Source organism: Gadus macrocephalus, chromosome 12 (genome assembly GCF_031168955.1).
Source record: "Gadus macrocephalus chromosome 12, ASM3116895v1".
Classification (NCBI taxonomy): domain Eukaryota; kingdom Metazoa; phylum Chordata; class Actinopteri; order Gadiformes; family Gadidae; genus Gadus; species Gadus macrocephalus.
The window spans coordinates 4,117,302-4,141,179 of NC_082393.1; the positions used below are offsets into that span (position 1 = coordinate 4,117,302).

General features: G+C 44.0%; 1 protein-coding gene across 1 annotated transcript; it reads right to left on the reverse strand.

Annotated features, from left to right (window-relative positions):
• Positions 1-122: 122 nt before the first annotated feature.
• LOC132468880 (low-density lipoprotein receptor-related protein 8-like) lies at positions 123-23,575 on the reverse strand. The gene is made up of 14 exons (XM_060066710.1): positions 23,471-23,575; positions 22,766-22,882; positions 21,160-21,576; positions 17,286-17,405; positions 16,125-16,253; positions 12,182-12,254; positions 11,697-11,795; positions 8,640-8,855; positions 6,902-7,020; positions 3,666-3,805; positions 3,239-3,380; positions 2,100-2,177; positions 1,735-1,895; positions 123-1,483 (listed from the first exon to the last, which is right to left on the reverse strand). The coding sequence occupies exons 1-14, from the start codon at positions 23,568-23,570 to the stop codon at positions 1,448-1,450; spliced, it is 1,947 nt and encodes a 648-aa protein (XP_059922693.1). The 5' UTR covers positions 23,571-23,575; the 3' UTR covers positions 123-1,447.
• Between the last annotated feature and the right edge of the window lie 303 nt (positions 23,576-23,878).

The following is a 23,878-nucleotide window of genomic DNA, read 5'->3' on the forward strand; positions in this document are numbered from 1 at the left end:
CTTCATAAAAATGTAAATGCTTAAAAAAAATGCCTAATTGTATTGTGCTGTATTCAACAGTTAATAGTCTGTAACCTGCAGGATGTATCTGATGGGCAAATCAAACAAAACAAACAAATACATCCAAATCAAACCACTTTATTACACCATGTAGTCTAAACCCTAGCTCTGGTTAACACTGCAAAGTCATAGGAGAGCCAATGCCACCCAAAATAAATAAACCAACCCAACACGGACAAATAAATAGCTAACTTAACAATCAGCTCTCTAGCCCGCAGCTACTACAACCCTCAGCGGAAGTCAAAGTACAAAAGCACAGGTTGCAATCCCAGAAAATACAAGATATTGGCTAATCTTTTCAAAAAGGGGACATTCCTTAAAATAAAAAAATGCATTGTGCCTAAACCAACCAATCCCCTTTCATTTTAATAACATAACATAAAACTCTTAAAGGGTCTTCAACACCATCATCTTGCGATGGACTAAAAAACATAAATAAAGATCTTCCTCTTGTAATATATACACTACGTTACGTCTCAGCCCATAAGACTCCATGACACACATCAGACACAACAGATAAATGGAAGATTTGCATCAATACTAGTTAACCAGCCTGTTGTACCTCACTGTTCAACCTTGGGGTGGGAGTGGAAGGCATCGAGGCGTTGTGTACCGTTTCAAGTGTTAACGAATGCATAGATTATTGCTGCAGGCAGGTCGTGGAAGGCCAGTGCTTGGGTGGAAAGCCTTACAACGACTCAGACTGTAGCTAGAACCTTGACTGTCAGCTAATCAATTGGACTGAACTAAAAAGTAAAAAGCAATCTATTAGGCCATAAAGGTTAACCAATACTCCACTAAAGGCTGTTTAAGTGCAAAAATAAATAGAAATAAGAACTTTTCTCGATATAGATCAGTTTATATCCTATGTCCGGGCGTTGGACCTAAATCCCCAACCATGGAAGGTAGCCAGCAGGATTTGGCGCGCAGCAGGCTAGACAGGGCTATAAGTACAGCACAGTGTGCCACACAGAGGAAGGACTTATCCCAGCGGGAGTGCCAGCCACTACAGATCACATCACTGACCTTGGTGCTTCAGCGCCAGCAGAGGTGGCAACTGGCCGACGTTCATGGGAGGTTGGGGGGGGGGGGGGGGGGGGAAGGAAGCAGAGGAAATGGGGTACGTTTCGGAGCGACTCTCCCCCATCTCCCCCACGATAGGCAGTGACCCCTGGCCTGCATTGTCTCTTCCTCCAAACCAGGGGCTTGGTTAATACAGGGACCAAAGAACACACAGACAACTGCCCACCCTACGCCCTGCCTGGCAGAGGAGATCTCTCCGGGTTGAGCTCTTGAGCTGAGCTGAAGGTGCTCTGGGGGGGGGGGGGGAGGAGATCCGTCTGGGTGGGGGCCGGATGGGCTTCGCCCGACCCGCCGTCGGGCGAGGTCAGTCCGTGTCCTGGTCCACCTTGAACAGCGTCTCCTAGAGCGAGGAGGAGGGAGACAGCTCGGTGAGGTCATGGGTTTTAGACCGGCGACACGTAGATTTAACAGGTGATCTGCTGGGACCAATAGGAGGCAATGGAATGTTACAGTTCGCTCACACACACAAAGTCCCCCAGTCATTAAGCCACTCATTGCCGTTGAGACGCAGGTTATCTCTCAATCCAATCACAGCCTAATGTAGCACACACACACACACACGCACACACACACACTTTGTGCGGGCCTTACCTTGACAGTGCCTGTGTGTGGGGCCAGGGGGGCTCCATGTAGGAGGGGGTCCAGGGACTCCTTATGGAGCACGGTCTGCAGCTGGAGGGTCCTTGGGGGCCTCAGCTCCACCCTCCACCACCAGCACGCCATCAGGCCCAGCAGCAGCGCACACAGGAACACTGCGGGGAGACCGCAGCGCACTTTGTGACCACCATGGAAATGGCGAGCAATCATTCCGTTTGACTTTCTTTCCTTCGACGCGCTCGCGCACACATGAAATTAACTCGAAACACCTGTCGAGGGGCGAAGCTTATGCAATGCGAATCGAAAACACAAGTCTAAACAATATTCGACTCGGGAGAGAAGAGGGGGCCGATAGTTACCAATGAGCGAAAGGATCCAGGCGAAGGTCGCGTCAGGCAACACCTCCGCCGCTGGGCTTTGAGGGACCACCGGCACGCCTGGGTGAACAGTGTACAACCCGAGTATGAATTAACCTTTTTGTCATCGGGTAGTTTTGCCTTGACGAAGAACCACGGCTCTTCGCATGGGCCTTCGCAACTCTGCCTCTTGTATTCAGACTGTGCTCTCGTTGTATTCCGGGGATCAGGGAGATTCATTTGAATTAATCGCAGCCAGGATGGATGTCCAATTGCTTTCAATAGGGGGGTGTGTGTGTGTGTGTGTGTGTGTGTGTGTGTGTGTGTGTGTGTGTGTGTGTGTGTGTGTGTGTGTGTGTGTGTGTGTGTGTGTGTGTGTGTGTGTGTGTGTGTGTGTGTGTGTGTGTGTGTGTGTGTGTGTGTGTGTGTGTGTGTGATAATCTCCACCAGAGCTTTAGAAGTGTTGATAAAAATCGAACAAAGAGAAAAAATACTGGCCAGCATTTTGATTATAGAATATTTCTAGGATGTGATTTTATTGATTTCATTATTGTCCATCAGCATTGCCTGGAAGGATCAGTCCAAGTGTATTTAAAGTGGCAACGAGATAGTTGAACACATTGCCACTTTAAGAAAGAGAGCTGCCAGAGTTATTTTGTCTGTCATTGTCCCTGCCCCCAATCTGTGGGTCAGATCTTGTCATTAGCTAGCAGAAATAGGAGAATGGTGTCGAGGTGGAATCAACACGCTATGCATCTTCTTAATCTAAGAAGAAATCGAAAGTATATTTTTTGGGGAAGTCAGCATGACAGTTCCCCTTTGAGCTTATTGTTAAGTTAGATAGTAAATACATTTCTGAATTCGGCCAGCATCCTAGTGGTAGGACTGTGGAGATTTTAATTTTAATTTGATTATTTGCCTGTAGTTGTAATCCCGCTGTTTCGTCATTTTGGTTATTGACGTTCATCTGGTGAAACAAATAAATGAATACAGTGTTCATTTACAACCTCATCTTCTGATAAGGTTTATCCTTGGGATCAGGGAAATTAGGTGCATTCCATGTATGGCTTCCCCATTAGGCTGCGTGTGTGCCTAAGGGCGAGCGGCGAGAGTGTGTGCGTGCCTGCGTGCGTGTGTTCTACCGGTTGGTTGTAGGAGGGGGTGGGTGACCACCAGGGCCCCCGGTGGAGTGGAGGTCTGCAGCAGCACTCTGAAGGAGCTGCCGTTGTGTTTGTCCCTGCTGCAGACGGAGCGACTCCCTCTGTCTGACCAGTACACCTGCCCCTGTGGGACGGACGGACGGACGGAAGAATGTGAAATACAGACAGAAAGACAGCCAGAGGCAGCCAGAAAAAGAGAGAGAGAGACAGAGACAGAGACAGAGACAGAGACAGAGACAGAGAGAGACAGAGACAGAGACAGAGACAGAGACAGAGACAGAGACAGAGAGAGAAAACTGGGCTTGACTTTACTTTTATGGCAAACACTGAACTATCTTTGGGGAGGTTGAAGTGGGTGCGGGTGTGCGCGATGGTTGCGTGCGTGCGTGCGTTAACATTAAGTCTGTACCTCGAACACGGCCAGGCCAGAGAGCTGGTCCATGTAGCCATTGGCCTTCAGCACGGTCTTGCGGTGTCTGCCCGCCAGGTCGACGCGGGAGACACTCCGGGCGCCCTGGTCCGCCCAGAACAGCAGTTGGCGGGGCACATCTAGGGTGGAGCGTCGGGAACACACACCGGGAGAAGGATCAGATGGCCCTCCCTTCCATCAACACCACCCTCGGTGAAACACAACCCCATCGTCCAACCACTCCAAAAGACGGAACTCAAATATTTAAACGTATGCAAAAAAATGAGGATGGATTCAAATTTCTTATACAAATATTAAACTTTCACACGGTTCAATAAACACAAGACGGATTTGAACCCAAACACTTTAGAGGAAGTTAAATGGTTTCGGGCATAAACCACCCAGCCATACAACAATATATTATTTTACCACAGCCTATATTTAACTTACCTTGTTCATAGTGTATCCCTGTATTAAGATCATACCTCAATATATTCCACTATACATGTGTACATACTTTTTTGCACTTTTTTGCACATTTTTGCACGTTAGATGGTAAACTGCAATTTGTTATCCCAACAAAAGGGGGGGGTCTCTGAGTAGGTACCCCAGCCCAAGGACCCCCTCCTCTGGGTAGGTTCCCCCGCCCCAAGGACCCCCCCTCTGGGTAGGTTCCCCAGCCTCAGGACCATTGGCAGGGACAAACAGGAGGCGGCCATCAAGGGGGGCTCCCTGGCCGACCTGAAGCGCCTCACAGTTCCCCTCCACCCACCCACCCATGTGCTGCGCTGGGCAGGACCACCGGACACAAGGGGCTGGCCCTGCTGGCATCCCCTGGCGCATGCTAAAGGGCTGATGATGGTCCCACGTTCACGCGACGCAAGGGGGTTACGAACCCCTTACGTCCTTGCAGACCCTCCTTGCGACCGCCGCAAGGGCCTGACGCGTGCCTCCCAAAAAATGGTAGCCTTCCGTCGAGAAGACGCAGCAGCAAGGGCTCCGATTGGTCCGCTCACTGACAACCCGACGCGGAACCATAAAGGTTCACGACTCTGCGGAGCGTCTGCGTGGTCATTACGTTGCGTGAACACGGAACCGTGATCAGCCCTTAAGGGTTTGTGCAAGCAGCCGTCGCCGCACGCTTTAAAAAAACACCTCTAGGTGCCGGTCCCAAAACACTGCACCGCGGAATGACATCATTCCCAAACCGATGAGGAACACTCGGCACTGTGGCTGCCAACACCGCCCTCTGAGACAGTCCCCAGTGTGTCGTGTTTCACGGCCCCCCAGCCCCATATCCTGTCAACTTATTTCACACTGTGTGTGCTCTCCTCTCCTCGCCCCTCCTATGTGATGGAACACCGTGAAACAGCCCTCGTACCATTATCAGGCTTGCAGACCGCTCCACAGAGGCTGGCATCACCACCTTGCTGCTTGCAACCACTGCTAAACTGTTCTGAAACCACTGCTCTTGAACCAGATTCACTGGTATGGTAGCATGTTATTACCACTGTTGGGGCTTTCACACCAAAAAGAACCAAGAGCCAGTTCCGGGCTGGTGCTAGGGCCAGTTCCAAACAGGTTCCAGCCTTATCCCAGTTAAGAACCAGTCACACCGGCCAGAGCCAGCCATGGAGCCGGTGTGAACGTCATGACGTCACTGCAAACGTCTCCGCTTTCCCAGCAACCCTCCCGCCCTGCCGGAACTGTACAATAAGAAGAAGAACCCTCACGCCAGTTTCAAACACAACAACAACAACAATTTCGTCTTCGATTCAATCCGTGTATGGTTCGTTCTTTGAATATTCCGATTGAAAACAAAATCAGAAAAAACTAAAAAGGACTCAGTTTTAAATCGGAATATTCAAAGAACGAACCATACACGGATTCACGTCCATTGTTTACTTCTGTGTTTTAAAAATGCCGGTCTTCGTTGGTCTTCCTGTTTATGAAGGAGTTGAACCGGTTTTTAGAGGCCGGAGCCGGTTCTTTGGCGGTGTGAAACCAAAACCCTGGCCCTAGCTCCGAACTGGCCCGGAACCGGCGCAGATCTTGCGGCGGTGTGAAAGGCCCATGACTGACCTGTTCATATCTGGTCCGTAGTGTATTCACATATAGAGTGTATATGTTATTACCAATGTCTATACAGGGATGGGCAACTGGCGGCCCGCGGGCCCCATGCTAGTTGTTGCACTTAATGTTGGGCCACTGTTTTTCAGTTTTGTGGCATCATTGAATGATGATGTATGCGAGCCCTTTGCACTGAAAAAAATACTAATCACTCATGTGGCTGTTGTTTCTTTTTTTCTTTGTTGTATTTATTGTATATTGAGTATAGGCATGTTAAAAATGCATTTGAGCATGGAAAATATGAAAATGAATGTATGTTGGTTAAATTAACATACAGACATAAATATACAAATATTTTTTTTATTATTAAGAATTATTTTGTAGCTTCTCTGATATCCGATTATTATATATTAATTATTATTATTAAGTGCGCGTGATGATGAAAAAATTGTGGCCCTCTAGATCATGAAAGTTGCCCATCCCTGGTCTATACTGTACATATCTTGCCCATAGGGTATTCACCTATAGAATATGCATGGTTTTACCACTGTCTATACTGTACATATCTTGCCCATACTGTATTCCTCCTATCTATATCAATACCTCACTCATACCTCAATTTATATATTCCACTATACACGGGACGGGAAACCTACCCAGAGATATGATCTGGGACGGGAAACTAGATGGTCTAGTGTTGGAGAACCTACCTAGAGAGATGGTCTAGGGATGGGGAACCTACAGAGAGATGGTCTAGGGTTGGAGAACCTACCTAGAGAGATGGTCATTGTTTCTCAAAGTGCGGCCCGCAGAAACATTCCTGGCGGCCCGCAAAGACGTAAGTTGTAAGTAAAAAAATATATACATATTTTTTTATGATTATATCAATATTAATTTCAGCAAAAATAAATAAAAATAAAGATAAAATGTTTTTTTCCACCACTGGGATGCTGACGGCGTTTCCCGCCAATCTTTTTTTCCTTTGGTGGCCCTTAGTCAAATTCTGGGTTCCTAAATTGTCCCTCAGCTGTCAAAACTTTTAGAACCCCTGGTCTAGGGTTGGAGAACGTACCTAGAGAGATGGTCTAGGGTTGGAGAACCTACCCAGAGAGATGGCCTAGGGTTGGAGAACCTACTTAGAGAACGTCTAGTGATGGGGAACCTACCTAGGGAGATAGCCACCGGGTTGGAGATGGAGGAAGCCACCAGGGTCACCACGTCTTGGCCATCCAAGCCTGCTCTCCTGATTTTGGGGAAGACGCCGCTCTCTGCCCAGAAGAGAAGTCTGCCAGAAAATAATGCTAGTTAGGAGCCGTGGATAAACTACAAGAGCTGAATGTTAGCCGAGAATATTGACAGCAGAGGTACTTCATCGAGATTGTATCCAATTCTACAGCAGTGAGATCCGACTGCACAATCGGATTGATTGAGAGCCTAACTAGCCATGTCAATATCAACAATATGCAAACGGGCATTTCACCTGTGAAAGTATCACTGCTTGGTTTAAAGGATCTGAAACTTTAGGCCTGTCACTCCTGAAAATGTCAAGGCGACTTTTGGGATCACATCCCGGCAGTTCAAAGGTATAATATGCAAACGGTGCCACGAGGGGTTCTCAATCAAAACGGGAACAAAAAGTCATAGTTTGAAGACGTCTTGAAGTAGCGTGGGAACATGGGAGTTGTAGTCTTAACCACGATCACCGGGGGAAATCTATCTGAGATGGCAGAAATCATCTTCACAGATGACTTAGTATATATGAAATATGTTTTAGTCACGCATCTCTGTAGAGCCATCGATTGGTGAATATTTCAAAGCAACAGGGGAATCACCAAGTAACCTGCTCTTAACACTAGCCCAACTAATGCAATTAAACCGGAGACTTCTTAAACGGTTCTAAAGGTTCCCATGGCAATCCACTTGCTGTTGGAAGTGAATCCAAAACTGGAGAACACGTCCAACACGTTATCTGTCCATTGGGAACCTTGTCACGTCAACAGGGCACAAATTTGGCAGCCGGTACAAATTTGGCAAGACAGCGCCGTTCTCACGGACGAAAAAATATGCATAAGTATGTTGTGTGTCTGGTATATCTGGGTTAATCAGGTGAGATTACGATGCAGTAAATCCAATTACTCTTGACTTTCCCAGAAACATTCATGCATTGAATTTGCGTACTCCTTCCTTTCCAGAACAATCATTCTTTATGCGGCGAAAACAATAAGGCAATCATTCCAGGAAATGAACACCTGGATTTCATAACCGCATATTACTCATAGGTAACTCAAACAGTTTTTTTCCCCAAAGGTGTAGTACTTCTCGTCCCTCATCACTGGGGGACCACTTGCTTCCATTGATTTGGGCTCACTCCGTTGTGTACCAAGTCGTTTGAATTGTCCAAGGCCGGGCTGATTGAGCCAGAAACACCCATGGTGCGATGCTTCTCGCTTGTTTATGGGTAACGGAGGAAACAGCGTCACTACCCCAGAAGTACTAGCCTGGTCCTACCAGACTCTCGTACCTACTCAATTGACAAACGTTAACTCACTTGAAGGCGGGTGTCTGTTGAAGTTGCAAAACTATTGGATCTGCCCAGTGCCACTCTGGATCTGCCATAACCAATCGCTAACGTTTGGCCGGGAATCATGTTGCGCGCAGGCTGTAAACAAACCAAACACCGTGCGTGAAGATGTCCGTCGACAAGAGCTGACTTTAACGTCATCGTTCTCAGCCACTCCCTCTGTTCGCTGATTGGACCGCCGAAAATCTGGCTTCCACGAAACCCATGCATATGAAGCAGACCCAGACCTAGTACTGAAGTGAAATGAAAATTGAGCGGAAGTAGGTAGGTGGGCGGTGCCAGGCTACAGAAGTTCGAGTCTTCTTCAAGACTACGGGGCTTACCCGAGGAAGGGCTCCACCGCCAGGGCAGTGGGCCGCCGAAGGCCCCCGATGAGCGGCCGTGGCTCCGGGCCGTCCAGGGCCCCCACAGTGACGGACCCATTCTGCTGGTCGCTCCAGTAAAGCTGCCGGTGGATCCAATCGACAGCCAGGGCCGACACCGACCCCTGACCTCTCAGGACCAGGATGGGGGTCCACGGGGAGGTGTCCATGGAGACCCTGAAATAACGAACGGCACAAGCATGGAACTAAAATGACAAACGGAACCACCACTTATTTTTTTCGTTTTATAGCACACATATGTTTATGTACTTTCTGGAATTTGCAATAAAATAAATCCCTGTGATTGTTACAATAGTACTCTCGGAATCACGAATACAATTTGAGATTATTTTGTTTTAAATAAAGCCCCTCATGAGTTCTATATAAAACTTTACCATTATGTTCTTAAGTATCAATAATAATAATAATAATAATGTTGGAGCTATGCAGCTCTTAGATTTAATTGTAAAACATTTATTTAGTTTGTTTGCTTAATATAAAATAATGACTATTTTATGTTTATTTTCTCGTTTGTATTATAAATTTGTTAATTTGAGTTTGTTTATGCTTTTGTTTTGAAATTATTACTAGCCTATATATAGAGGTGGTGGGCATAGGTAAGACAGGCACTGGGAAGGGTCATGGTTTTTTACCAGCTGTACGAGAGAGACAAAGGAGTGAGGCTGCTGGTTCACACTGTTGCACATTTGTTTTGTTTGCTTGGAAGATCGGAAAATAAACCTGCAGAAATCTAAATTCACGACTGGAACGTTGACTCTTTCCCCTGCACTGCGTAAGATTCGTCCCCCCTGGTGCCTCAGTGGCTATTTTGATTACGTTGCTTTGTTTGATTTCTTAATTTTCACAAATCGCCACTACAAATAATACTAATAATAAATATAGCTGCGAGCAGCAATGTGGGGGTCAAGCAGAATAGGACTCAAACTAATTTTGCTGGACAGATGTAATCGGTTTGGTGGCAACATGATGACCGTCTCAGTTAGTTCACCTACAATGAAAGCTATCGGCAAATGGTTATCACAATGAAAATACATTGAAGTTGCTTTCTTAGGGCCAGAATAGACTTGCTGCTAACAACGCCCCCCTAGGCGGTGATGATGCCCAAATATTTGGGCATCATCAGTATAGGGTCATTTGACTATGAGCCAAGTTTGGTTTGGATACATGGAGGCCTTGCAGAGATACGAGCTCACTTCCTTTTTGACGTCCCCCTGAGGTCAAGGTCACCAAATTGTTTGGGTGTCCCCAGAATGATGTCATGAGTCTATGCACCAAGTTTGAACAGATGATATGTTAAAGAGTTGCTGAGAACAGGCATACTTCTTCTTTTGCCTTCGTTTGGTCCGAAGATCATAAATGGCAAGTTTCATAATGATTGGACAGAATTTGTGGCCTGTGGATATGTACTATTGATTTTGACAACTCTCAACATGGCGGCCAAATTCTGATGTGTCCATGAGAAATAATTCATTGGCTATATGAAGAGGTCTGACAGGATCACGAGTAGGGTTGAGCACCGAAACTCGGTTCCAGTAGGGAACCGGTTCCGACGTAAACGGTTGTAACGAGATCGAATAAAAACGCACATTTCGGTTCCTCATAACGGTTCCTGACTCTTTTTTTTTTTTTTTCCCGTCCCCAGCCCCTATGGTGTTGCGGCGTCAACTTGCGTGACGTCAGTGCCGCTACTGAGTCTGCACACTTGTTGATCAGATCATCAGAACTGATAGTGAGAGAATCAATGAAGATGCCGAAGGCAAAACGATCCAAGGTTTGGCTACATTACACATCCAAGGATTCAAACTCTGCGACATTCAACAGATACAATAAAGTTATTTCGAGCAAAGGAGGTAACACGTCAAATCTAACATCTGACGACTCACGGTGTTTATTTAAAAGCCGAAAAATGCACCGTGTTCGATAGCTTACGTGACGCAAGGCCAAGCACTTCAGCAGCACAAACCGGACAAATCAAGACTCCCAGTCCCAGCCCAGCCGGTGTGGTGGTGGACAACACAGATGATGATGAATCTGACAGTCACAATATGGTTTTATTTGACGTAAATGTGAATTTTTATTTTATATTGCTTTATTCATTATTACCAAATGTTACTTGTATTTATATTGTTTAAAGATTTAAGGTAATATTGGGTTTAATTTGGCCCTGGAAATTAAAGGGTATTGTTTTTTGACAAAGTGTGTGCAGTTTCGTTTTTTGAGAAGTATCGGTGCGAGAACCGTTTTAGCACGAGACATTGACAATAAGTTTGAAATATACTTGTGTGAATAGAGAGAAGTATAAACACATCTTCATTAATTACAGCACCCCCTAGAGGTCAAAGGTCACCAAATTTGACAGTCCTTAATCAGTGTGCCAAATTTCACAACTATTCACCAAGGCGTTCTGCTGGCTGCCATAGACTCCTATGGCAGGATAATAATAGGAAAACGTAGAATAACGATGGTTGTCTCGCAGCTTTGCTGGTTGACCCCCAATAATAATGATTATGCATTACTTTTATGGGGCTTTCCATAGAACTCTTTACTTGGATTGAACATAGCAGTCAGGCTACTGCTTCTTTATTTTGAGCCGAAGAAAAAAAAAAAAAAATCAAATGTAAAGAAAAAAACAATAGGGATCCAACCTGTTGGCTTGGACCCCTAATAAATATTGCGCTAATCGCGCGATAAAAAAATTAACGCCGTTAAAATTGGTTTGCGTTAACGCCGTTAATAACGAGTTTAACTGACAGCACTTATTAATATAGATATTTTTATCTTTAAATCACATTATTATATTAATGAATGTGTTTTTTCTGACATGTTTTAATTTCTTGTTTGTGTCGATTGTTTTGACACCAGCTAAGATGCCTGCCAACTTCCAAATTTAGCAGTTGGTTGCGAGCATCCAGACTAGAGGACCTGAAAAGGAACTCACCCTCTATGTGAATGTGAATATTCATTTTATTTTGGATGAAAGAATGGCGTGACGCTCACCGGAATATGGATCCCTTTGCTTGCGGTGCCCAGTAGAGTGTGTTCGTAGCAACACAGGTTGCCATGGCGCCGGGGCTAGTTGTACGCATGGTCCGGTCTCTGTTCATGGAAAGCCAACAGGACCATAATTCAGTTGACTTCACTCGCTGCATTGGGTTTCTTGAACAGAATCTATCTTTGTGTTTGCATAAGAGTCTGTGGTGCATTCGATGGCCCATCACAATACACCTGTGGATTACGTTGTTTTCAAAATAAGCCAATATTTGTCCTTCGGTTTAACAAGAGGCGCTGCTCACAATGACGAACAATCACTCAAATATTTACAGTCTGCAAATACAAATAAAGTGGTGTATCCTGGAGGACAATGGTGTCCACATCGTTTGTACTCAAACAAACGTCGTTTGTGGCGTAGAGAATGCCGCGTCTCAGTGACGCCGCAGCGAGGGAAGGGAGGGTGAAAAGGGTCTCGGACAGCTGTCGCATACCTGTCCGCCCTGCCGCGGACCGCGATCGACCGGACGTCCTCGGAGGTGCTTAAGAGTAGCCGGGCCGTGACACCTGGGCAAAAGCAGAGTGGATGATAAGTGGGTCGCGTTACATGGCGTATTCATGATGCAAGTTACAGTGCCGCACGCACACACACACACACACATTTCAAAATTGACCCATTTCATTAGTTATATATATAAGTTGCTACCGCTCCACCTGCACTATGTCCCCTTTTCACTACAGTCATCACGAGTCTTTAAAGAAAAGCCACCATGGGTAACCTTTATGAAATGACACAACAAAGTTGAATGTGTTGCATAACACACATTTCTATGTGATGCTTAACTTTTTGGGGTTGGCTGAAATCTTAAAGTCATCTTTTGATTACATGAAGACTTTGCCAGTAAGTAATCCAAGCCGTTTCTCATCATCACCTGCATTTCCTCATACTACAAAGAAACATCTATAAATAGAAGATATCTACACGTTCCCCACTACTGACACACAACCTGACCGAGCGTGTAACTAAACAAACATTGAACAAAAGAAAAGTGAAGGCAGATTGGCTGTGGTCTCTTCGTTAGTGTAAGTGGTGAAAACCATCCCCTCCCCATAATCAGTGTCAAGCTTCATATATTTAAGTCAGAACTTTCCCTCTCAATTCGCCCATTGTGGGTATTGTTTAACCCTGAGAAAGCCTCATACCATATTTCACTTTAAGGATAGGAGCCCTACTGTGTGCGTCTCTCAAGCCATTGCATTGTTGTTGACACACACACACACACACACACACACACACACACACACACACACACACACACACACACACACACACACACACACACACACACACACACACACACACACACACACACACACACACACACACACACGAACATTGTTTATATTTTTCGAACATTTATCTAAATGATAGAGCCTAAATAGAGAGAACTTTGGACATGGTGTTTTATACTTCCTCTGTATGAACCTGTATGGATTGTATGCATGTGCCTTAGCATTTGGAAACGCTGTCTTAGTGTGCAGACATATTCTTTGTTTTTAGTCACACTTCGATAAGAGATTCGTTTTTTACTCAGATCTTTTCAGCCTGAGGCAGTAAAACTTTACAACTTCACCTGGGACTGGCCGGATCTGGGTCAGATTGGGGGAAGAGAATACGCTGTTCAAGCTACATTTTCCATGAATAATGTCACATACAACAGTTTATTCGTTTTGCACTTATATAGCTCCAGTGTACATTTAAAGTAGGTAAAATAATACATTTTCGATACAGACGTTTATTCTATTCCATTGTCATTTCCTTTCTCATTATTAGTAACAATATTGTTTTTCTTTGTGTTGGCTGCGGTGAGGCCTTCATTTCTCCTCGAGATGAACAGAGCACCCACCTTCCTTTCTAGCATCCGACATCCTGTCGCGGTTTGTTTGTCAAGTAGCAGGACGTTTAGCAGAGAGTTACTGTTTGAAGGCCCACCGACATCTAGTTTCAGAACTATCCAACTGTGACCCTGTCACGCGTTTTGGATTAAAGCTGAGATCCTGATCTTTCTATTTAGCAGTACTATATCAAGAAGACTGAATAGGGAAAATCTGAATTTATTAGTAACTTATACACTTATTGATAATAGTGTAAACACACTCAAGCCTGGGGTATTGATGTAGTGATGTATTACAATTACAATTAGGGCATTAAGCAGACGCTTTTATCCAAAGCGTCTTACATCAGTTAATACACACATTGACACACCGACGGCAGAGTCAACCATGCAAGGCGACAGCCAGCTCGTCAGGAGTAGGGTTGAGCACCGAAACTCGGTTCCAGTAGGGAACCGGTTCCGACGTAAACGGTTGTAACGAGATCGAATAAAAACGCACATTTCGGTTCCTCATAACGGTTCCTTTTTTTTACCCGTCCCCCGCCCCTATGGTGTTGCGGCGTCAACTTGCGTGACGTCAGTGCTGCTACTGAGTCTGCACACTTGTTGATCAGATCATCAGAACTGATAGTGAGAGAATCAATGAAGATGCCGAAGGCAAAACGATCCAAGGTTTGGCTACATTACACATCCATGGATTCAAACTCTGCGACATGCAACAGATACAATAAAGTTATTTCGAGCAAAGGAGGTAACACGTCAAATCTAACATCTGACGACTCACGGTGTTTATTTAAAAGCCGAAAAATGCACCGTGTTCGATAGCTTACGTGACGCAAGGCCAAGCACTTCAGCAGCACAAACCGGACAAATCAAGACTCCCAGTCCCGGCCCAGCCGGTGTGGTGGTGGACAACACAGATGATGATGAATCTGACCGTCACAATATGGTTTTATTTGACGTAAATGTGAATTTTTATTTTATATTGCTTTATTCATTATTACCAAATGTTACTTGTATTTATATTGTTTAAAGATTTAAGGTAATATTGTGTTTAATTTGGCCCTGGAAATTAAAGGGTATTGTTTTTTGACAAAGTGTGTGCAGTTTCGTTTTTTGAGAAGTATCGGTGCGAGAACCGTTTTAGCACCGGAACCGTTTATAAAAGTACAGGATAGGCACCGGAATCGGATAAAACCCAAACGATATCCATCCCTAGTCAGGAGCAGTTAGGGTTAAGTGTCTTGCTCAGGGCCATATCAACACTCTGGAGCTGGGGATCAAACTACCAACCTTTCGGTTACAAGACAACTGCTCTACCTCCTGAGCTTAGCCAACCCCGTGGGTCACCCTCTTGCACATTGCACGCAAGTCTAGCACAACGGCAGCGGAAGTGGTTCTGTTTCGGCCAGTAATCTATTGCCATAATCTATTGCCAGAAGATTGAACCCAAAAAGAGGAATAAACTCTTAATAGAGGTCTAGAGTTGAATAAATAGGCTGAGATGAATCCACCGGCCCCTGCTTACAGCCTCCCTTTGCAAACATACTCGTATCTCGTTCTTTCCCTTGGGAAGGGGTTTTCCGAGTGCGTGTGCGGATGATGGCTTGTTCAAGCAGCCACCCCTGGCCGTGTCTGATTGGACTCTGGGGCTGGGGAAAACACTTGCGGAGAGTTCTCCTGCATGGCAACATGGAGCAACAGCGTCATGCGACGTTATCTTCAAACTTCTACAATAAAACAGCTTTCCAAACCCCCACCCTGCGTCCTGAGTCTGAAGGAGCCCAGTAAAAGTCCCCTAGGTGGAGTGAGGCAATGGTCTTTGCTACAGCGGTGTATACAGTGTAGGGATCGACCGATACGAGCCTTAGCCGATACGCCGATACCGATTTTCTTGAGCCGATATTTAGAGCCGATACTGCTTTTGCTCCCTCAATCATAAAAATTACACTGATAACAAATGTTACAAGTCTCAATTTAAAAAAAAAAAAGGAACATTTATTGAACTTCAATATAAAAAACAATATTTAACAAATAGTAAAAACAGGTGAGGTAGAACAAGTAAGAACAAGTAGATGAACAATATTTAACAAATATTAAAAACAGGTGAGGTGAAGAAAAATAAAACTTGGCGAAAAAAATATCGGCGAAAATCAGCAGCGTATCGGCCGATACCGATACACGTAAAAAACGCGAATATCGGCCGACTGATATATCGGTCGATCCCTAATACAGTGTGTGTGTGTGTGTGTGTGTGTGTGTGTGTGTGTGTGTGTGTGTGTGTGTGTGTGTGTGTATATATATATATATATATATATATATATATATATATATATATATATATATATATATATATATATATATATATATATATATATATATATATATATATACACACAAAATATATACAAAATATACAAAAAAAATATACAAAATATATACAAAACCAACCAAACATTACAGATATATATATACATATATATATATATGTAATGTTTGTTTGGTTGGTTTTGTCCTATACCCAGTGTAGCCCTCAGCTTACCGTTGGCTCTGCACTGCCCGGCTCCTGGGCCCAGCTGGTAGCCGGCGTTGCACCCACACCCCGATCCACCAACCCGGGTGGAGACACACAGCTGGTCACAGAGGTCGTGCTCCAGGCACGGGTCTATTTCTGGAGGACCGACGGAAGGACAACATGGAAATAAGTGACACAACAAAATAGAATGGCATCCAATAGTAAATTAATGAATGCGTTGCCTCTTGATGTGATGTTATTGTTTATCCAGGCTCAAGGCCTTTGTGGCTTAAGCAGGGAGTTAGCAGTCAACTTTGATTGGTTGGAACTGGTTTAAACAACTGGACAACTGCAATGAAACTCATCGTATAACTCGATCGTCATCTTCTAGATATTTTTCAGCAGTTTGATGTCAGCATATTGATGCATAAAAGTTCATATCGAGACTCAATAGGAAATAATGGATTTCCTTTCCCCAGTCCATCCGACCCTAGGGTATATAAAACTTGGTTGCCAGGGTATCAGGCTATGCTCGGTCTTCAAGAGGTTGAAAGGTAGTCCGGCACAGCACCCCCCCCCCCCCCACAAGCATGGGGTTGTATAGGTATAAACATCAACCCATGTTCCATGGAGAGGCCAGCATAACGTTGTACTTGCTTTCAAAGCGCAACATAATCTTGCACCTTCCTATCTTTCTAACCTCCTGACCCAGCCTCCTACCCAGACCTTGACCAGGGTCGACCAACGCACCCCCCCCCTTCCATTTCCTCTTCCCATGTATCTTTGACCGCTGTTTTGTTATCTAGTTGTCGTTTGGTTTTGTTTTCTCTATATAGTGTGTTTAACAAATGTTCAGTGTCTGTTTTATTGTCCCGGTTTTATGTCTAATGTTATTTTATTACCATTTTGTTTTACCTTTACTGTACAGTGTCCTTGGGTGACATGAAAGGCGCTTGAAATAAAATGCATTAGTATTATTATTATTGTGATAATCTGTCAATTTGTTCTTTTTTTGACCATATCCTTAATTTTACCTTTCAGTTCAGCTATCTTTGTGTCACGGTTTGCAATCCCTCATTTAAATCTCCCTCTCAAATATGTCCTGTGTGATTCAAATACATTTTGACTAGTATTTTTTTGAACTTATTTACAGTTCCTTTTTTTTACAGGACCCGACTGCTCCCTCACCTTCACACTGGTTGTCCCGCAGCAACCTCATCCCGCTGGGGCAAGCACACATGAAGCCCATGGGCAGGTCCAAGCACTGGTGGGAGCAGCCGCCGTTGGCCACCGCACACTCGTCTTGATCTGCAGGATGAAAAAACACCGGACGTACTGTGTAACTAAAAAGATAAAAATCAGAGCGAGATTAGATATCGTGAGAATCGCCCTCACTTCAGGACTTGAGTCTATGTTTCATTCCTAATGCTCTTTAAATAAATTCAAACACTCCCTTATTTACTGAACGTCAAGGGTTCATTAAGGGGGTTCTCAAAGTTTTGGCAGCTGAGGGCCAATTAAGGAACCCAAAATTTGACTGAGGGCCGCCAAAGGAAAAAAAAGGGGAAAAAAAGAAAATAATCCCATTTGTAATCATTTTAATGACCGGGTTGCATCTCTACAGCTACATGTATTGGTCTGCATCCAGTATAAACACATTTTAAATAACAAATTAGGCAAAACCTGGCACAACTTGAGAAAACCTTAAGAAACATTGTAACTAACACACAATCCCTAGGGTTCTCTGCCCCCTACAGTTGAATTTGGGATATAACAGTCCTGTGTGCATTTCAGAAACTTATTTAGAACCGTCAGTCTCATTGTGCCTTGCTTGAAAACAGAAACAAATCCCATCTGTAATCATCTTAATGAACAGGTTGCATCATACAGTTACATGCATTGGTCTGCATCCAGTATATATAAGAAACGCATTTTAAATAACAAATTAGGCAAAACCTGGCAAAACTTGAGAAAACCTTGAGAAACATTGTAACACAATCCCTGGGGTACTCTGCCCCCTACAGTCGAATTTGGGATATAACAGTCCTGTGTGCATTTCAGAATAAAAACATATTTAGAACAGTCAGTCTCAGTGTGCCTTCCTTTCTTCTACAGGAAAACCTGCAGAGACACACACACATACACACACACAGGGAGGGGGAAAAAGAGAGAGACTTTTAAATAAGAAGCTTACCAAACAAGTCATCATCACTAATATCTCATTACCTGTCATCAATAAGCTTGTCATTAAATCACACAAAATTTGTTACTAGGTCAACATACCTTTTTGTATTTGCATGGGATTTGTGGTGCTGTTTTCGGTTGGTTACGATTCCTCTGATGTCCGGCTCCATCTCCGTCGTTGCAACACGAAGGACATCATGTATATGGCCATCTGTAAGCCTGGATCTCGGCTTGGATTTGTTGATGGCCATGGTGGAGAAGGTCTTCTCACAAATATATGTGCTCCCGAAAAAAGAGACCATTCTGATGGCATGCTGGCGCAGTGCAGGGTAGGTCGCTGGGGAAAGTCCTTTGTAGAACTCGATGAGATTCCTGTCACGATATGCTGCTCTGGCCTCGGAGCTCTCCTGTAGGTCGATGAGCTCAAACTGCATTTCTGCAGGCTCTTCCGCAGGGACACATGAGAAAGGATTTTGGAAGAGGTTGATTGACTTCTCGTGGTGCCTGAAGTCAGGCACTGAGTCCTGCCACCTTCAGAAGTTTTCTGACGACTCAGCAATAGTTGGCTGCATTGAAAAGGGGGATGACCGTGAATACAGGACTGTTGTGGACAACTTTGTCACTTGGAGTGAGCTGAATCACCTGCAACTCAACGTGACAAAGACGAAGGAGCTCATTGTGGATCTGAGGAGGGAGAAAACAGCAGCTGTGACCCCTGTTTCCATACAGGGGGTCCCAGTGGACACTGTTGAGGAATACAAGTACCTGGGGATGTACTTTAATAACAAGTTGGACTGGACTAGAAACGCAGAGGCTGTCTACAAAAAAGGCCAAAGCCGACTCTTTTGCCTCAGGAGGCTGAGGTCCTTTAACATCTGCCGGACGATGCTGAGGATGTTTTATGAGTCTGTTGTAGCCAGTGCAATCTTCTTCGCTGTCACATGCTGGGGCAGTGGGATGAGGGTTGCAGACACCAACAGACTTGAAAGACTGATTAGGAGGGCCGTGATGTTGTGGGGGAGGAACTGGACACCCTGACGACCGTGGCAGAGAGGAGGATGCTGTCCAGGTTTCAGTCCATCTTGGACAATGTCTCACACCCTCTCTATGACACACTGGCCCTGCAGAGGAGCACCTTCAGCAGGAGATTCCTCTCACCCAGATGCACCACAGAGCACCACAGGAAATCTTTCCTGCCTGTGGCCATTAAAATTTACAACGCCTCCCTTAGAATGTCAGACACCGTCCCTCTCTGTAATCTGACCTCAAACAAGGACTATAATTCTTGCACAATACTGTACAATTCTTTTTGTACAGTGCTGTCTTTTGTGTATGTATGTATATATATATATATGTGTGTGTATATGTATGTATGTATGTATATATGGTGTTGTATATATATTTATATTGTCCTTAAATTTGTTATTTGTATATTTTGTTTTTCTTAGGTTGTATCTTTTATCTTTTGTGTATGTATGTGTATTTATGTTGTATGTATATGTATATGTATATATATATATATGTATATGTGTGTGTATGTATATGTATATATATATGGATATGGATATGGATATATATATATGTTATATTTTATATTATATTTTATTCTTAATATTTATTTATTTGTGTATGTATATCTGGAGTTCGTGACAAAAATAATTTCCCTCTGGGATTATTAAAGTATTTATCTATCTATCTAAAGTAGAGCTGTCAGTTAAACGCGTTATTAACGGCGTTAATGCAAACCAATTTTAACGACGTTAAAAAAAATATCGCGCGATTAACGCAAATATTATATTTACAAAAAAAAAAAAAGATTTTTTTTTTTTTTTTTTTGGCTCAAAACAAAGAAGCAGTAGCCTGACTGCTATGTTCAAATGACATTTGTTCAAAGCAGTCGTTTAATTGCACTATAGGCTCTCTTTTTGTATCGTCCTGTTTTGATCAGTGTATGCCAATGTTGTTATCAATAAAAAATCATTTGCACAAGACAAGCCGATGCACTTCACCATGTTGATAAGAGAATTAAAATGAGAAGAATTATGGGACAAAAAAATCAAGGGATATTTAGCATAGAAAAAGAATTTGCGATTAATCGCGATTAATCGTGAGTTAACTATGACATTAATGACATTAATCACGATTAAATATTTTAATCGCTTGACAGCTCTAATCTAAAGTTTTGCTTGCGAATCCAAAAGCTTTGCTTGCTGTTGAGCTGAATCTCGTGGGCGGGACCTACGCCGAAAGATGTAAGACACGTCTCTATTGGCCAGTCTCGATCGGAGTGACAGAGTCAAGGCTGGTGACAATTTCCCAGAAATTGAAATAAAATAAATTGATACCTCAGTTACCTGATTACATTATTGGCTCAGTTATTACATTTTCAAAGACCAATAACGTAATTACCATCCAATAACGTAATTCGTTATTACATCATTGGCAAAAAGTTATTACGTTAGTCTCAACAACTTTATTACATTAATGGCAGTTATTACGTTATTGGCCGTTATTACATTATTGGTTGCTACACTTACTTTTATTATTTTAAAACGTTTAAAAACAGTTTTAGCTGTACGCATGATAAATATTCAGGTGGTTTTCAAATCCATCAAGTTGCTTTTACTGAAAGCGCATTACATTGAGGAAGGTTCAAATTCAGTTTAAAGTTCATGCCTCGGCTGATGTTTCTGAAATTAATTGTATGGCCATTTGTTTTTCCCTCCTGCACATACGTTAAGTCACCACTTGATGGAGTCAAAATTCTTTTAAACAACTATTCTATTGTGGAATAGACATGTCTGGGATGACACCCGTGGCCTTCAGGTCTTCAACGCCCCGACCACCGACACACAACCGGGACCCGAGCTCAACTCACCGCAGTCCCGTTCGTCGGCACCGTCCCAGCAGTCCGGGGAGCGGTCGCATCGCCACGACAACGGCACACACGACCCGTCGCCGCATCCGTACTCTGAGGAGCCGCACGAAGCGATGGCAGGGGATGAAGATGAAGAAGAGGAAGAAGAAGAAGACGACGACGAAGAGAGGGGCGGGGCATGACACAAGACGCCGCCCTCGTCCCGCCCGTCCGGGCAGTCGGGCCGTCCGTCGCACAGCTTGGCGCGGGGCAGGCAGGGCCCCGACGGCGGGCAGCGGAAGGCGTCCAAGGTGCAGTTGAGACAGGAGGCCTCGTCGCTGCCGTCGCCGCAGTGGTCGGCGCCGTCGCAGCGGTGGCGCAGGGGGACGCAGCGACCGCCGCCGCACGCAAACTCGTCGCCTTGACAACGACGCCCTCCTGCCGGAGAGGGTGACACCATGAACGCTACGGCGGAGATACTGATTTACTTCTACTGAACGACAGTGAATACTGCTGTAGGTATACGGTTATACAATGAACACTACTGCAGTTAGACCATACAGTCCTGTACAGAAACTGTTATACACTGATCAATACTAGAGCTGCACTTAACACAGCACTGTGGATGCAGTGACATGGTGAATACATACTGCAGAGACACAGTTCTAAAGTGAACCCTTCTGCAGTTAGACATACGGTGAACATTCCTGTTGAGAAACTGTTCTACACTGATCAATAGAGAGTTAAAGATAAAGTTAGAGAGTTAGAGTACTAGAGTTGCAGTCAACGCAACACTGTGGATCTAGTCACACGGTGAATCGGTGCAGAGATATCCTGAGATATCCTGTGAGATAAAGTGAGCAATTCTGAAGAGCAACAGTCAAAGCAGTAAACATAACCGCAGACTAGAGATTTTTATATATACACTGCAATTAAAGTTGAATTTTCATAGAGAAAAAGCCTGCAGCCAAACAGTTAAACATTGACATAACACTGCTGCAGAGACAGCATGGTAAGCCTCCAGTGGGAAATTAATGGTGTAAGATTACAGAATAACAGCATACTAGCTTGTACAACAGTCAAATGCGTCTCAGCTGGGGTTTCTAGTGCCCTATCCAAAAGTTTCCTATGGGGAAGTTTGTTGAAGAACATAACAGACAAATTAAGCTAAATTCCTCTGGAATTATGTAAGAAATGACCTAAATACAGTCAGCTAATCTGCTCTGAATCCAACACTGGAAAAGCTTAAATACCAAGCAGGGATACAAACACCAATAAGAGTTAATGTACTGTTTCATTATTACGATAACAGTATCACTTATTGATTGATTCGTTGACTTAACTGCACTGGCTGACCAAATTAGCATCTCTTCAATTTGAAGATATAGATAGTGAAGGATTTTCTTAAAGCCAAAACTTGACTTGAAATCAGAAAAGCATGTTTTTGGCGCACTTAGTTGCACAGCCCTGCCCATTCATACACCTTTATGAATCTCAGGTGTGCAATGCAAAGCAGCTGTCTGCACATCACCAGTATCATGAGGAGCAGTGGGATTGAACTAGCAACCCAGCCAATGTCAGTGTTCTAGCTTTTGGGGTGGTCCTAATTGTTGATTCGTCTTCTTACCACAATTGTGCTGCGACTCATCGGAGCCGTCGGGACAGTCCGGAGAGCCGTCACAGAGAGAGGTGCTGGACACACAACCGCCCCCTACACACGAGAAGCCCGGACACGCCTTTTCGGCTGAATCAGTTAACCAATCAAAACATAAAAGACAATGAGTAACGGCTTGTGGCCAGAGATTTGCTGTAACTTACAAATAAACGAGAGCTTTAAGAGATCTGCAGACGCAAAAAGTAAAGTTTAACTGATTCCTTCTATTAAAGATGTATCACTTATCACTACATTCATTCATTCATTGATGCAATATCATTATAGACACAATGCATTATTACGATCAAAAACTGAGAAAAGGCTTGTGATGACCTTTCCTGGTTGACAGGGTGACCATTGAGCACAGCGAAACCAACCTCAACAAAGCAACACAGGTCATTCATATTTTATGGCCAAGCCATCATGCCAAACTCATGTTACAATTGTAGGGCGATGGGCACCTTATTTCGTTTCGAGCGATTTAACTGCGACAAAAAACCTTATGCACGATTGTGACTTCTGGGTACAGCTTGGAGACAAAAAGCCTTAAGACACAACAGTCAAGCAAAAAGCTACTTGCCTGCATAAGTATGGAGAGAATGCGCTTATGCAATTCAATCACCAGAAATGAGTTCCTAAAATATACGCACGTCAAACAAAAAGATTGCATCACCTCACCTGAAATGACACAGTAAGTTAATATATGAACAAGGATAAATCTTCCATGAAGGTGGTCCATGCTTGACGTCCTCCACGTTCGGATGTTGTTGCGGCGCATGAGAATGACGTTATGCAACATGTCCCATATAGGGCTACAAATGGGCGGGGATTTTAAATCATAATACATAACATCACACTTTCCGCATGTCACCCATCGGATATAAACCCACACATAACTTATGTTAAGAAGCATTGCTTACGCAGATTTGCAAGGCAGGAGGGTCTCGTACATCCATGGATGGCAGGCCTAACTGTACTGTTGAAAAGTATTTCATCTTTTCAGTTTTAATCGCAATTATATTACCGGATTCTGTTTGCAACAGATGCTATTACAGCAACTGTCTAGAATATATATTTGTTTGCTCC